The following is a 16,441-nucleotide window of genomic DNA, read 5'->3' as shown; positions in this document are numbered from 1 at the left end:
TTAAAAATCAAGAAAATATGACCAAACTTGAGGTCCACTGTAGTTCAGTTTTTATTCGTCTTCTTAACTGATACATCTACATAATATCAAGAAATTTATGGTACCCTCGTGTTACAAGTTCTTGATAAAATGGTTGTTCAATTAAATCCCCATATTGTATTTTTAATGATGCTATATCGGAACATAAACAGACTCTCTGAGAGTATGAAGGCCTAATACTCAACATTTCAACTCTTGCAAACTTAAACTTCCTCATTCGTCGGTTAGAAGTTCACATTGCTAGTATACCAAGACCAGCTCGAACCCTGTTAAACCATTCTAGGAAAACAGTAGAACTGATTCCACATCAGCTGCTTAATCGCAGTACCTCCATTGGTATCATTTGAAATGCATGCAAATAAATTTTCCTTTTAGAGTCCACAGACATACTGCACTGATTCGATCCTGCAAAACACACACTTCAGAAAATGCTATATTTTGAAGGTTGCACTGAAATCACATTTATTTGTCATAAAAGCTGAATTCAAACATCTAAAGAGGAGCACAACATATTGGTCATATAATTCGATTTTGGAATGAAAATAAATCCGTCTTGGGTGAAGAACCAGTCCAGTATCAAAAAAAAAACAAAAAAACAATTGGTCAAAATAAAACGCAATTTTTTACAAAATGAACTGTTGTCCAAAACGTACATTTCAAATGCTTCCAGAAAATGGGGTGGGTTTCTCATGTGCATAGCATCAGACATTCAACACCATCGCAAACACCTGATTAAACCTGCTTTCAAACCAGATGAACTTGCTGCTCCTGGTAAAATGAACAAAAAACGTGCATTAAAAGGCTTAACGCACTTCCTCTATATTCTCTTGAAGTTCTGTATCTCAGCAGTAGGTGGAGACATACAACATTCCATAAACCTGTTAAAACAAGCAGCCATGTAATAGAAAACCTCACATAGTGTTACAGCACAAACCACCAAGTCAGTTTGTGACATGTTTGTCGAGCTCGGCATGCTTTGTTAATGTCTCAAGCACAAACTGGATGAAATCGATAGTCTGTACGAGCAAAAGTGAAGACCTGGAGGACATTCTTTAAAGAGAGGATACTCAATATTAATGTAGGTGTTCTCTATTTACAGTGACTTGTGTTTAGTGCAATATTCCTCATTACCTCCCCATCACACCTTAAATTAGGGATGGTTAGAGCTCTGGCAGTGAACTCATCACAGAACAACAACAAAAAAAAAAGACTTTGGCTTTCGAGTCGATCAAAGCATCTTCACACGTCCCACATTGGCTGTTACAAGTGTACATGAGCTTATACTAACGGATTTCACTGTATATAATAACTCGTCTATCATCTTTAAGAAACAGCAAAAAGAGAAGAGTGGCAGACAGAAATGATGGAAAGTGAGCCTGAGAGACTGTCAAAAGGTATTTCTAAAGAGAATGAAATAGCTTTCAAGTACAGATGCAGAAGTAAGATTACTTTTCTAAGACATGCTTTGTTTTTAGAATCAAACAACTTCTGTTTAAATCAATGTTATGGCTGCTTGCATGTGTTGTCACCTGGCTATACTTGGACATAAAAATGCTAGTTTTTCCAAGTAGGAATAGACACATGGAACCCAAAGCAGCTAATATTTTCATTTAGTCTGAATCTCGCTTGAAACGGAGTAATATTAAAGTTTTACTTTCATAGATATAAAATAGTTTTCAATGAACCTACAGTTGAACTTATTTCCTTTAGGTTTGTTTAGTCTTAATATAATCCCTTACAAACATGCTTATTGATAACATGCATCAGTATATTCAGTCACACCATCCCTTGCCAAATACATTGCGACATACAATATTATAAAACTGGGATTAACTAAATCTGATCTGTGCAGCATCTTAAACCCACATCTCTGCTCTCGAGTTACAAAGCTGCAGTTTAAAGGTTGACACATTGTGACTGTATACCTGTTTTTTTGCACACTTTCAAATCAACTTTTAACATGTTGCTATCAAGTACATCTAATACAATTTGTTTAATAAATAAAATCTCGTGTTTGTACTTCGTTGTAAGTGATTTCTCTCCATGTCTGTGGAATGATTCCTCTCCACATCCCAGGCCCTCCTCTGCAGGATCCAGCAGTTGAGGGGTCTGTCTTGTGGAGAACGTGGCAGAGAAAGGAGACAATGCTATGGAGGAGAGGAAAAGTGCAAAATCTCCCTTTACACATTCCTGTCAGTGCCGTTTTTCTCGTTGGCAGCTTTAACTGTGGTACCGTCAGGTTGCTGGCCGTCCTTGCGAGGAGGCATCCGTTCGTTTATTCGGTCCAGGCCACGAGCTTCTTCGAAGTTGCGGATTTTCCGTGTAGGAGAGAAGCCTTGGATGGCTACCGGGGAAAAAGGAAAATAAATAAATAAAGGAAAATGAGGTAAAAAAAAAAAAACAACAACAACATTTTGAGGCAAACGGTATGCCATTTACTAAAATAAGTTTACTTTTGGGCATTCGCAGTGATCAAAAGTCTTTTCATCGAATGATTTAACCATAAAGGAAATGCAATTGTAGTACTTTATAAAATTGACTAAATTAAAATCAAACATTCATGTTACATGATACGCTACACCAAATGTTTATATAATTTGACGTTTCATTTGTATTGTGTTTATCACAGGTCATATGTAACATTTTAGACATTTTATTTATATTGCGCAAAAAAGAGAGAAAGAAAATGCACTATTTCCAACACCCTGGGAAAAAAATGCTATGAAGTGTCACTTCAATATTCTTAAGAAATATGACGTTACATATCCCACGTACTTTAAACCACAAAAGAGCCGAAAACTTATTTAACCAAACCACATGCATGAACAGGAAAGCTGAATCTTGCACAACTAACAGGCTTATTACGCCCAATGGCATTTCTAAAAACACCAGGCAACTGCCAAGGTGAACCATGACCGTTTCCAGTTGGCAGAGCAAACACCAGTAAAAATGGAGATGCAGCTGAACTTAGAAATCAGGTCAGCAACTCGAGTGTCTTGCTCTGGCACACTTAATATATCACGCCAGAGCGTTTGTTTGGGTTTGTCTGCACAATAGCTTAGCCTCCGTACATTACAGCAGCGGGCGAGAGTGTTACAGGTGAACGGGAACAGACAGTCTATAGTCGTAATGAGATTATAATCTGAAAATGCTTGGTGGAGGAAGGTCTTGGCCTCTCTGCCAATCACATGGCAGCATGGGAATTAGCACACTCTAGCCAGAGCCGGGACTAACGGTCAACAGGCAACAGCTAATTAATGAGGTGAAGCAGAGCCTCATTCCCTCACTGCATGGATTCATCATTTATCATTAAAAAAAAAAAAAAAATTATCGGTCTGGGCCCCGGGGTCATTTCAGGCTCTTTTGTAAAGTCTGAATCTCATAAGGGAAAGAAATGCCTTTATGAAACGTGAACCGCTGTGTTCAATTCAATTAGTTGGTGCAAGGATACAGATTTTCCATGATTCGTTTTAGACACACACACACGCACACACGCACAGACACGGAGGTGAACAGCAAGGCAAGAAAGAGACACAAAGGGGAAGAAAGCACAGCATATAGGGGCAGGAGATGACACAGTACTGCTAGCGTACCTTGACCCTCCTTTGCTTCTACGGTGGCTGTATTAGCAAGCGCAGCAGGAAGTAGCCCAAAATGAATGGAGAGAGAGGTTATATCAGTATGATTATATCACATCCCAAGCATATTAACCCCACACACCACAGCAATGCAGTCATATTAGTCGTTAAAGAATCCAACAGTAACATAAACAGTGCACAGAGCAGTTAGTGAGGAAAAAACTATTAGTTCTTTACAATCAGAGTGACTGTTAGGGCAGTATCACTGAAATACACCTTCAGATGCATCTACATACATTTAGGTGTAATTTCTGACTTGCATATCAATCAATATTGGTTAATACTACAAGATACACAAATACTGACACAGACGCTTAAATTAATTATATTATTATTTTATATTAACTATATTTGTACATATATTTTCATAACATATAATTATAATTATGTGTGTGTGTATCTCTCTCTCTCTCTCTCTCTCTCTCTCTCTCTCTCTCTCTCTCTCTCTCTCTCTCTCTCTCTCTCTCTATATATATACATATATACATATACACACACACAGGCTTGGGAGGGTTACTTTAAAAATGTATTCCGTTACAGTTACTAATTACTTCATAAAAAAAAGTATCCAGTAACGTAATCCAATTAATGTAACTGATTACTTTTAGATTACTTCTGGATTACTTCAAGGTCAAATATAATTTTTTTTAAAAAACATTTATTAATTAAGAATTTCACAGCCCTGAATTAATATATATGTAAAGGACTATACAGACATCTAGTGCATGGTATTGGTATTACAGAGTATTTTGTTTAATTTTCAAGAAAATAGGCTATAAGAAGAAATCATTTTAAGACAATGGAAATGTTTCTTCAACAGGAAAATAGAGAATACAAATTCATTTTTATTCCAAGCAAATATAGTAAGAACTGAATTTTAGGACAATGAAAATGTTTCTTCAACAGGAAAATAGAGAATAAAGTTTTTTTTTCAAGGAAAATATAATAAGAAAAATTTTTAGACAATGGAAAATGTTTCTTCAAAAGGAAAATAGAGAATACAAATATTTTTTTTTCTCTCTTTGCAAATATAAAACTAATTTTAAAAGTGTAGGATTCAAAATTACTGCAAAGTTTAACCCTGTTAAAAATTGCAGTTAGTCTTTTGGCAGCATTTGGCATAGGTAATGAAGACAATGTGCATTCTACGGAGCCCGGGACGTCACCTGTAGGAGAAAAAAAATCAATCCTTCCCCTCAGTTTATAAACCGTACTCACGAATTCATAAACTGTTCACTCGGTTTAACAAATCGTACCAACGGATTAACAAACCGTGCCCACGAATTCCCAATCCGTGCGCTCAGATTTTGTAAACCGTACCCTTGTTTTGAATCGGTACCCACGAATTCATAATCCGTGCGCACGCTTTCGCAATCCGTTCCCTCGGATTTGTAAACTAACATGCATTTGTGGCTCCGCCCCCACCGGCAGATTCATTTCTGTTTATTAAAGGGGGGGTGAAATGCTCGTTTTCACTCAATATCCTGTTAATCTTGAGTACATATAGAGTAGTACTGCATCCTTCATAACTCCAAAAAGTCTTTAGTTTTATTATATTCATAAGAGAAAGATAGTCTGTACCGATTTTTCCCGGAAAAATACGACCGGCTGGAGGCGTGACGTGTGGGCGGAGCTAAAGAATCATGAGCACCAGTAGGCTTTTGCATTGAGAGCATGTGGAAACTGTGACATTACCGTGAGGGAAAAACCATCATCCAAAACAAACCATGGCTTACAGTCAGATTCAGCCGTTTATTTATGATCCAGAATCAGATCCAGAGGCTGAAACTGAAGGAAAGCAGCAGCAGCAATGACTCGCTCCGAGCGGGGCTCGAATCCGGGTCTCCGGCATGGGAGGCGGACGGACTAACAAGGAGGCAGAGATATTTTAAGCAGTTTTACTCACCGCATGCGGTTCCAACACACGATCGTGACCCTTTTTCGTTGGGATTGCATCATCCTTAAGAAATAAACGATATGCAAATCCGTCGTCAAACTGGACCTTGTTTGTAAAACAAGCATCTTCGAAATGCAGGGAACAAACAAAAACACTTGCACAACTCCGTTGATGCTCTGTAAAAATAAACTCCGTCCACTGGTCCCTTAATGATGTTTTTTCTTTGGTAATCTGTGCAGGGTTGTCTTGCCCTGGCAACCAAAAACACAATTCTTTTGTGACTTTTCACTGATCAGAGCGAGAGCGTCGCGAATCGCTCTGATCAGTGAAATGTCTGTGCTCTCAGTGCTCTGCTATACGGGAGCGCGCGCTCTTCCGCTCTTCCCTCAGGACCCATATAAGGAAATTCCGCTCCATCTAACGTCACACAGAGCCATACTCGAAAAAAACTTTCCGAAACTTGTGACAAACCAGAAGGAGTATTTTGGGAACAAAAATACTCCTTCAAACGTACAACTTAATTTTTGAAACTTTGTCCATGTTTAGCATGGGAATCCAACTCTTGAACAGTGTAAAAAACTCAGTATGCATGAAAAAGCATTTCACCCCCCCTTTAAACATTCTTCTTCATAGTATCCAATGAGTCCACGATCAGCATTCACAAAATAGTCTTCTTTTTAGTGTTTATTTTACATTAATCACCGATAGGATAAGACACAGCCACCTGTGTTTTATGGCCAAAAAAATAAACGTTAAATAGAAGGAGGAAATAAGCGTAAAAAGCAATACAAAACAAATAATATACCAGTTATGTTTTCATTACTTTTCTCTTTAACTGAATGCCATGTTATTTTTGGCCTAATTATTTAACAATAACATTAACAGTGAAACATCCCAGACAGCAAAATATTCCGATCCGGATCGGTTTTCAAACCGGCAAATCTGCACAGTCACATCCGTTTCAGGGCTGTAACATGGATCCAGCCCAGGTGAGGTTTCAGTGGGCGGGAACTACAGTCGCAGAGCGGATCTGGGCCGTGTCCGTGGAAACGAGCGCACGTTTTTTTTTTGTTTTTTTTTCTGGAGTTCAGAACAGGAGAAGAGTCATTAATCAAGCTGTGCTTAATATGTGTTATTATATAGTATATAGTGTTATTATGCCAAAATACTGATTTATGTAGTTTTAAAATGAAATCGATGTAATCCTGAAAGTATTCCCCCTTTTTTCAAAATGTAACTATAATATATATATATATATATATATATATATATATATATATATATATATATATATATATATATATATATATATATATATATATATATATATATATTTTTTTTTTTTTTTTTTTTTATATAATAAAATATTGTTTTCAGACTATATGGTTATAGTTGGAAATGTCCTATTGTTCTAAGGAAGATGAGGTCAACAACTTTGGTTTCTTTAATATCCCTTTCTGTTCTGCAGGTCTGGCTGGCTTGATGTCTGACCCACACGGACAATGAAGCCAGCCTCTTAAAGGTCACAGAATTTTTTATATGTATGTACTTCAAACAGTGACATCCACCCACTGTCTACCTCTGATTTCCCTCTCTCACTCCATCACTACTCACTTGCACAAAGTTCCCTAGTGGCCTTTAATGACCTTTAGTGCTGAACACCTCGCCAACAGATTCATCTACTCAGACAGACAGGTCAATCCAGAGAGTCATGATGTGGCTCTCATGACAATCAGCATCTGATTGGCTCTTTGATTCAGTCTCTGTAGTGCAGGTGGCTAAATCACATGGCTTAATGTGAGCCTTCGGGGAAGGGCTTTACACAGCACATAGACAAATAATCAGTGTAAACATTGCAGTAGTTCAAGGTGGACAAGAGGATGTAACAGGTGTTCATAGTGAAGAAAAAAGCTTGACTGTGTTGTTTGTATAATAATACAATATATTAATTAAGAAAATGTAAGCCTATTTTTAAGACCATTAAAGTTTTTTTAATCAATAAATTTTAATGATAAACATTTCCCACCATAAATGCTCATGACTATCTATCTATCTATCTATCTAGATATCTATCAAAGTTTTAGTATCAGTAAGATTTTTTTCAATTAATACTTTTATTCACCAAGAAAAATTAATATATATATCTCTAAAATAGTAATGGCTTGCCATGAAATTAATTAATTACATTTTAAAACAAACATTTTAAAACATTCATTAAATTATATATTTAAAAAATACTGTTTTTATATATATTTCATCAAATAAATGCAGCCTTTACTATAAGAGACTATCAAAAACATGAAGAAAAGTTTTGTAGCGATCCTTTTGAATTTGAACGTTTAAAAGCTTTATACTCCCATCAAAGAAACAAAAACTTTTGCATAATAATTTTTGCGTGAAATTTAACTTAACTAAAATGTTTCAATGCGAAAAAAGTTCTAATTTAATGGTCCTAACAATAGTTTAATTTTGATTATATAAGACACTGGTTTTAGGATGAGATTTACCCATTTAAAAGACCAGCAATAAGGATCTGAGCGGCGGGGGGTGTGGGCAATAATTTTATAGTTAGCACTGCAAGTATATTAAGCAGTCGGACAGCCCAGAAAAGCTCACACAGTGGAGATGGAGAGCACAGCCTTCATCAGTATCTGCCGCTATGAGCTCTGATGCAGTTCAGCATGAGGGGTAGAGACACATCATCATCAGAGTCTCGCATGCCAAAGCTCATTCTAGCTGCTGCATGCTGGTACTTTCTGCTTTTGTAAGAGGGTGATGAGAGCAGTGCTAGGTCACATGTGGCGATGATGATCCACTACGAGAGGCCTGGAAACCAACTTTACTAACCTACCATTACAAACATGCTCACTTACCATTCTGTAAGGTCTGCTTGCCTCCAGACAACACTCCTAGAGGTAGCGTTCCGGTTGGGGTGAGCCCTTTGAGGGTCAGTACACTCTCGCTCTCTTCCCTGAGGCATAACACACACACACACACACACACACACACAGTATTAGGGTTGCTTTCAAAGAACTAAATGACACAATCAATTTTAGGGTGGGGTTGGGGGATAAAGAGGAAATGCATGGTAATTTGAAACTTTGCTGCAGTGCCAGCCTAATCTGAATATTGCTCAGAAAACCAAAGACAAAAGACTTCAAGATGTCCTCTGTTCCTCCATTATCTCTGACATTGTTCATCTGGAATAACGTCTAATATAATTAGGCCGCTATTCTGCATGATGACTCATTGATGCCAGCTCATTAATCCTAATGGAGGAAAAGTGTGTGTGCGTGTGGCATTAAAACAAAACTTCAATGCACAAGGACATTTTTCCTGCTCTTTATACAAACACTTTATACAAGCAGCACAGTGAATATCTAAACACACACACACACACACACACACACACACACACACACACACATATATATATATATATATATATATATATATATATATATATATATATATATATAAAATTGTATGCAGACTGACCTGAGAACGGAAAAGACTCTGGCCATTTTCCCAATGGCACGGATCTTATTCCTGATCACCTCCTTACGGACAGCTGCAGCTCCACCTTCTCCAAAACAACAAAAAATCAGCATCAAACACTGTCCCACCACAGGAGCTCTGACCCCCAAACCAGCTAAGGAGGGGGAACCAAAAATGTGGAGATACTGAGAATCAGATATCATGAACAATAATCGTTTATTTTGAAAATTACGATACATATATACACACACATATATATATACAAATATACATATATACATACATATAAATATATATACACATATATATATATACACACACACACACACACACACACACACACATACAGACAGACAGACAGATAGCTTACAGCCATGTAAAGATGAAAACTCAGCAAAGTCTTAATATTTAAGCAATTCTATAATTTGAATATAATACAATTTTCTTTACATTATTACCATTATTATTAATTATTATTCAGTTGGGCAATATTTATTATTTTAGCATTTATTCATAAGAAAATTGAATGAAAACATCAGTGCTTCACTGTGTAGTTTATAATTGAATATATTTCTCATTCTAAATACAGGGAAAATGCTGTCATCTCCACCATTTTTAAAAGCCAACAGTTGCATTATTAGATTCGTATGATAACTTGCATTGGTCTAAACTGTTTGGAATTACTCAAATGAGACAACAAGGTGTGCCTGAAGAGCTTCAGAGAGCATTTTGTAAGCCTTGCATGGGCTTGAGAGTATTTGCAGAAGAGTGTCACGCCTTTGCTCTAATTATTTAAGCAGATCTGTTTCCTGTTCAATAATTACACAAGGCGAATCCACAATCCTACATAGTCTATACATTGCATGTAAAAGAATGCATTGCATTGCATGTTAGTTTAAATTGCAATAATACTTAACAATACTGTTTTTATATGAGTGCACCACCATGTGAATTCTACTCTCCACAACGGACTGTCTGAGCAGGAAGTATCATACGATGACATAAGCAGACATCAGACCTCCAGGGAAAGCATCTTAGACCACTAGAATGAGAGTTGGACACTCCTGAGGACCTGTGGTCTACGCTGATGATAACCAGACATACATACGCTTACACACACACTCTCAGCAAACACATTAAAACTTTTCTGCATTAAATGAAGTCACTGAACATGAAGCAAGAGGAAATCAGTATATAAGCCAGTTGTCAGCTTACTAAACTTTAATTAATCTTTTTACTACATGAGCGTACAAAAACACCCTTACCTTCACACAAGTCGTCTCCCTCTGACATGAGTTCATCATCAGAGCAGATGTTTAGGACATTGACCAACATCTCAGTCACTGTAAGAAGTCAAACGTCCATGTTAGAGCTGCAATATAAGCTGCTATTTTACATGATATCTATGTAGTTTCTTTGGTACAATATTCCTAGACTTCCTAGTTTACGTGATAAAAAAATAATTAATTTTATATATATAGCTTACAACCATGTAAAGACTCAGCAAGTCTCAGATGATTTTGTAAAAGGTGCCCTTGAATACGCTAGAATGACGTTAATATGATGTTTCAGGTTTGAGTTTTTCTGTATTCTTCCCACTGAGAGGACAAGGTCAGCCACCAAAGACACGTCATCAGCAAGGTCATTCTCCGCATGTCAAATACTCACCATCTCAGTCTAACAGTCCCTACAAATCACAACCCTCGCATTTGGACACATACCTTTCTCACCAACAAAGGGCAGCGACCACGTAAACACATCCATGAAGTTGGGTAACCAGTACGGGTGAGGAGAGCAGTTGAACTGTCTAATGTTCATGACATTGTTTTCATATTTCAATACAGCCGCTGAGAAGGAAACACAAGGGGAGATGTCATGCACATTCATGAAAACCAACAAAAAAGAAAAGTAACCTGATAGGCTTCCACACAGGTTCACAAACAGTCAACCAATACTTTCCATTCTACATTTCTAGACACTTTAGAGTCCGTATAAGGCAATAATTATTGCAGATTTGCATATTTTTTCTTTGCACAGGCTTTGGACTGTATCATAATATATGAGTCAAAAGTCTATTGTAAATTATTTAAATAAGTAAAGAAAAACTCATTCCTATTAGCTGAGAATGTGGGACTGCCAAGTTGATTGTGAATTCAGTTACGTCACTCGTAATGCTTTATCAAATTGGCCGAGAGTTACGTTTCCAAAGTAATAATGAGGTTAGGTTTTGTTTCAGGGTCTGAGAACAGTTTGAGGTTATGAAAAGTACGAAATTTGAGGCCAACATACTTTCATATCAACTTACGTACCTTTGTTGTTATAGACATCTAGGTAATTTGGTGCTGAGAAAATGGTAATTAATGAAGGGAAGCCTGTTGTCTGACTTTTTCTGTACATCCTGTACCTGAAACAGAGAAACACACACAATCTGTAGACGAGCTCAGCGTGACAACAAAGCATCTGGCACAGATCAATAAACAAAGTGCTCTCTGTCATTGTTAGATAATGTACTCTTGTCAAATTCAGTGAGCAATGATCCGCAGTTGCAGATGGTATATATATATATTTTTTTTACTTGCAGAAACAGAAGGACTACACTGACATCAGAAGATTAAACTAGCAAAAGCGCAACTGAGCTTTTTCAATCTCATGATCATGAAACATTGTGAGTGATACTTACCCTGCGTCTTGTGCTTCATGTGCTCTGATTACTGACAACAGGTTGTTGTTTGTCAGAAAGTCACAAACTGCGGCATAACTGTCAAACGAGAAAGACAAACTTCTGAGTGGCTAAACTTGTAAACTGTTTTGCTACTTTTCGATAATCTTATGTATAGACATAAACAAAAACAGATGTTATTATGTTATTATAATGCTGAATAAATCTTCTTTTCTCAAAAATCTGGGGGATCTAGCAGGTGAATACAGCTTTGCTTCAGTACCTGAAGAAATAGGAGCAGCCTCTGACCGAGTTGTGGTTAAAGTGCTCTGCCGTCTTCTCACTTCCATAGTCCTCTCCTGGGTCGGCCCAGATCAAATCACACATAGGCCCAAATGCTGGGGGCTCCTTAAACCTGTCTAACTGTAAAATACAGTGTAGAGACAAAGAAAAAAAGAGACATGAACACATCTTGTTTTATAATAATAAAAAACTGTAAGGAAAGGACAGGACATGAGCAGATGCTTACTTTCCTAATGTCATCCAAGCAGTTGATTTCTGGCGAGAGGCCACCATGTACGCAGAGGAACTGCTGGTTAAGAAGAGCTGCAAGAGGCAAGCAGTCGAAGGCATCCATACATGCGTCATAAACCCTCTCTGAATACTTTATTTTACCTGTGAAGAAATATATTAGAGTTCAGATCAGAAATAACTAAGGGGTAATCAATTGCTAATTGTGCATTAAACGATTTGAATGCATGACGTGTGGGCGAAGAAACACCTGATGCACAATGGTGTAAGTTATTTCACTTTTTGAAATAACTTATGATAACGATAAGTATGCGTCTAAATACATCTTATTAAAAGTTTGAATTAGAAGTGTTGATTTCCATAAGCAATTCAATTAAAACAAATGTATTTAAAAAAAAGTATATTATGTAAACAAAGGCTATTTAGAAATATAGTAAAAATACAGTAAAACATATATATATATAATATTTGTATTATTACAATTTATTAATTTATAATTACTTTAAATCCAATTTATTTCTGTGATGGATACATTTTTTATCAATTTTGTTGTTTGTTTTTGTTGGTGTTTCTAGAACTGTATGATCATTATAACGTTCAAAAGAACAGTATTTATTTGAAATAGTCTTGTCTTGTTACGTCATACTTTTTTTTAAATCAATTTAAATAATCCTTACTCAAAATTCGAACCTTTTACTGCCCCCCACAACAAAGAATTTGCAGCGGTACTTTAAAACATTCCAGTAAATTGCTTGCTAAAAAAGTATTTTACAAATGAATTTATCAAATCAGGACTTAAATACAAAAACAAGCGACTCCATGTGCTGCTGAAATAGACCTGCTCTTCAAATCAGTACAAACAGTATTTATTTAGTAAAGCAGTAAATGTCATAATCAAAACCATGCTAAATTATTTGTAAACAATAATACCCCATGATGTCAGAACCAGCATGTCTGTATGCAGGCAGACAGTAATAACTCTACCTAAAGTGACAAGACCTGCCACCAAGCAGACACAAAAGCAGCAGAGACTATTCAATTATATTCAAATGAGTCTAATTAGTGCAATGCGAATCCTTAATTCAGCTGCTGATTAAGCTTATAAATACTTTAGTATCTGGACTGAAGTAGTCTCATCAGTCTTGTCTTCTGGTTTCCACTAAATACAGCTGGGTTCAGCTGGGAGAGCACTTGGGCTTCCACTGAACATTCAGCATGAAACCACCTCCATCTTTGTTATGCAGAGCACAACACCCATGCTATTGTATGAGCTTAATGGCAAACAGTGCTCATTTCAAGCACAATAGACTAGTACCAATGACCCATCCAATACCAAAACCAGGGATATAAAATTAGACCTTCAAAAGAACCTTCATTTAAATGTCATTAGGATTTTACCAATAAGCAAAAGCATAATATACTATAGCATAATATAATATGCTAAAGTACACAGTGCTATTACATTAGCAAAGACCATACACATGGCCGGGATAACCTTATGAAAAAAGTATTGTACATGCTTCTTGTAGTGTACTTTTACAGATACATTTTGAAAGTACATATAAAAAAAGTGTACTAGCAGATAAAAATATTAAATAAAATGTTTTAACAATAAAATATAATTTGAACAATCTTATTTCATCTTATTACTATAGTGTGCCATTAAATACCACATTTAAAATGAAAGTTAAGCTATTTTAAATGCACCCAAATTAAGTTTCAAACTTACATTAACGTATATTTTAGTTTACCACAAATGTTCTCATTACACTTTAACAACATTTAAAAAAAAAAAAACATAAGTAATTATGAAATTACATAGTAATATGAACTAAGGTTGTCCAGGTTGGTCATGTGATCTCCTAGCTGTGGCTTTAGAAATCCTGTAATAACCTCCTGGCAGATGGGGTCCAAGCTCAGTAGATGCAAACCCGACTCGACCACATCAGATGAGAGAGAAGAAATCCCTGTGTAGAAATATTCTTTGGGATAACAAATAATGTTTCTGTATTTTTAAGTAACAGGAATGAACCCAAGCCAGAAAAGAAGCTAAACGGCTTCTTGCGTCTCTATCCTGTCTGGTCATGCTGCACTGAATTAAGGTTTTAAATAAATTATTGTAAAAGAATGCTAATGAGATGCTTCACAATGAAAAGACACTACTCTCTCATAAATCAGGATAGGTAATGCTGTGTATAGTGTACAACGGCTCATCGAGTTTGTCTCTTTGTGAGCCAGATGAGCCCCATCCACTTCACTATGCAGCATACTAATAACTCACACCTGGACACCTTCTGGCAGCTCTACAAACCTTACTCTAATAGAGCTGTCTGTTAGCCTGTAAGGGACAAAGTGCTGTCTGCAGAAAACAGAGCACGTAAAGCCTGTAAAACAAAGACAGAACCTGTTTATGAACTCTCTCTCTCACAGAATTGAGAATATTCTTCGAGTCTTAAAAAGGTTGCTATAGATCTTAGGGAGAGTAGAGACCCATTTTAGAAAGTGAGGGACAAGTCTTAAAGGGATAGTTCACCCAAAAATGATATATACATACTAGGTGAATGGATGGATATTCTTCTTACACAAATGCATCACTTTGCTTCGGAAGGACTTTATTCACGCCTCTGGAGTAGTGCGGAGTAATAAAGCTTGGACGAGCTAGGACATTTTTTAAAATAACTCTGACTGTATTCGTCTGAAAGAAAAAAAGTCACATACATCTAAGGATGGCTTGAGAGTGAGTAAATCATGTACATTTTTATTTTTAAGGTCCTAAAAGTGGCATTTTCACAACCCATTGACGTCCACTGGAAATATGTGGAAGGAAAACAAATACTGTTGGCTGAACGCAGCAGTTCGCCAAAATGAATTGACTGCACTTCTGCCCCCACAGAATATTTGGCAGCAAATTAAATATGACATCTACAATGCTCTATTAAAGAGGTCATAGGATGCCCATTTTCCACAAGTTGATTCTTCAGGGCTTAACGGAAAGTCTGTAACATAGTTTGGTTAAAATTTCTCTTTTTTTTCACCCTGTCAAAAACAGCTCTTTACAGAGCACGCAGTTTAGTAGCATTTTCCTTAAAATGTTAAGCTCTGCTGACCCCCCCAACTCACTTCTGAACTGCTCTCACAGAGACTGTTACTTTAACCGCATTCATCGTGAAACTTGCTAATAAGCACATTATTAGGAAAGGCAATTTGCAAAGATTATTTGTAACACCTTATACTCTCCTTCTTCTGTGGGTGTAGCTGGATAACGAATGATTGGTGTAAAGATAGACTCATTTATGTAGAACAGGGGCGCATTCTCTTCAAAAACAAACGCAATCCACTGCATCTTCAGCGGGTCAGATTTCAAGAGTAAATGACGACTGCTAGGTTCATTATTACATCCAACAACAGAACACCCCTGTCACCTAGGAGTCATTCTTGTCTATATCTGCTCCGGCAGTGAGACAATGGTGGACTGATGACAGCTCACTCAGGGCGGGTCTGAGGTAAGACGCTAGTCCTGTCTGTGCTGAAACGCTACTGTCAATCAAACGATCATGGGAGGGGCCTGTTTTTGTGACGTCACACAGACAGGCATCTGAGATCGGCTCGATTTGAGAAAGGGGTAAAGACTTGATAATAATAGTAGTCCTAATAAAAATAAGAATGTAACAGACCTACATTTATTTGAAATGCCAAATCCTCTTAAAGGGTTAGTTCACCCAAAAATGAATATTAGCCTGTGTTTTACTCACCCTCGAGGCATCTTAGGTTTATATGACATTCTTCTTTCAGACAAATCCATCGGAGTTATATTAAAAATTGTCCTGGCACTTCTAAACTCTTTTATTGAAGTGTGCGGGTGTTTCTGTTCAACAGTCCAAAACACGTTAAAAAAAGAGCACACATCTGTAATAAAATGTGCCTCACATAGCGCCGGGGTATGAATTAAGGCCTCATGTAGCAAATCCATGCATTTTTGTAAGAAAAATATGCATATTTCAAACGCAATAAACACTTTACACTGCCGACTGTCGAATGCGGAAGCATTCTGGTGGAAGATGCAGGGTGTATGTGTTGCGCGCGCACCTCTGAAATATGCTAGGCTCACAATGGTTTTCAGAAAACCAGTCTACTCTTGGCTTACATCGAAATCCTCTGAAATTTTTTCTTTACAAATCC

At 36.9% G+C, this 16,441-nt stretch overlaps 1 protein-coding gene across 6 annotated transcripts in view; it reads right to left on the bottom strand.

The window, feature by feature from the left end:
- Positions 1–33: 33 nt before the first annotated feature.
- Positions 34–16,441, bottom strand: part of LOC127958016 (protein phosphatase 3 catalytic subunit alpha-like) — a 39,199-nt gene continuing 22,791 nt past the window's right edge. For 3 of the 6 annotated variants that reach the window (XM_052556800.1, XM_052556795.1, XM_052556796.1), the window contains 10 exons: positions 12,261–12,406; positions 12,015–12,154; positions 11,753–11,830; positions 11,382–11,476; positions 10,794–10,919; positions 10,338–10,415; positions 9,073–9,160; positions 8,448–8,545; positions 3,633–3,659; positions 34–2,383 (listed from right to left, as the gene is read on the bottom strand). In XM_052556800.1, the coding sequence (XP_052412760.1) occupies positions 2,220–2,383; positions 3,633–3,659; positions 8,448–8,545; positions 9,073–9,160; positions 10,338–10,415; positions 10,794–10,919; positions 11,382–11,476; positions 11,753–11,830; positions 12,015–12,154; positions 12,261–12,406 (1,040 nt within the window). In that variant the 3' untranslated portion in view covers positions 34–2,219. The remainder of the gene's footprint in view (positions 2,384–3,632; positions 3,660–8,447; positions 8,546–9,072; positions 9,161–10,337; positions 10,416–10,793; positions 10,920–11,381; positions 11,477–11,752; positions 11,831–12,014; positions 12,155–12,260; positions 12,407–16,441) is intronic. The other 3 variants (XM_052556797.1, XM_052556798.1, XM_052556799.1) reach the window with 3 other exon arrangements.

Source organism: Carassius gibelio, chromosome B5, assembly GCF_023724105.1.
Source record: "Carassius gibelio isolate Cgi1373 ecotype wild population from Czech Republic chromosome B5, carGib1.2-hapl.c, whole genome shotgun sequence".
Lineage (NCBI taxonomy): Eukaryota > Metazoa > Chordata > Actinopteri > Cypriniformes > Cyprinidae > Carassius > Carassius gibelio.
The sequence above is the reverse complement of the archived record's forward strand: the minus strand, read 5'-3'. Positions and strand labels throughout refer to the sequence as shown.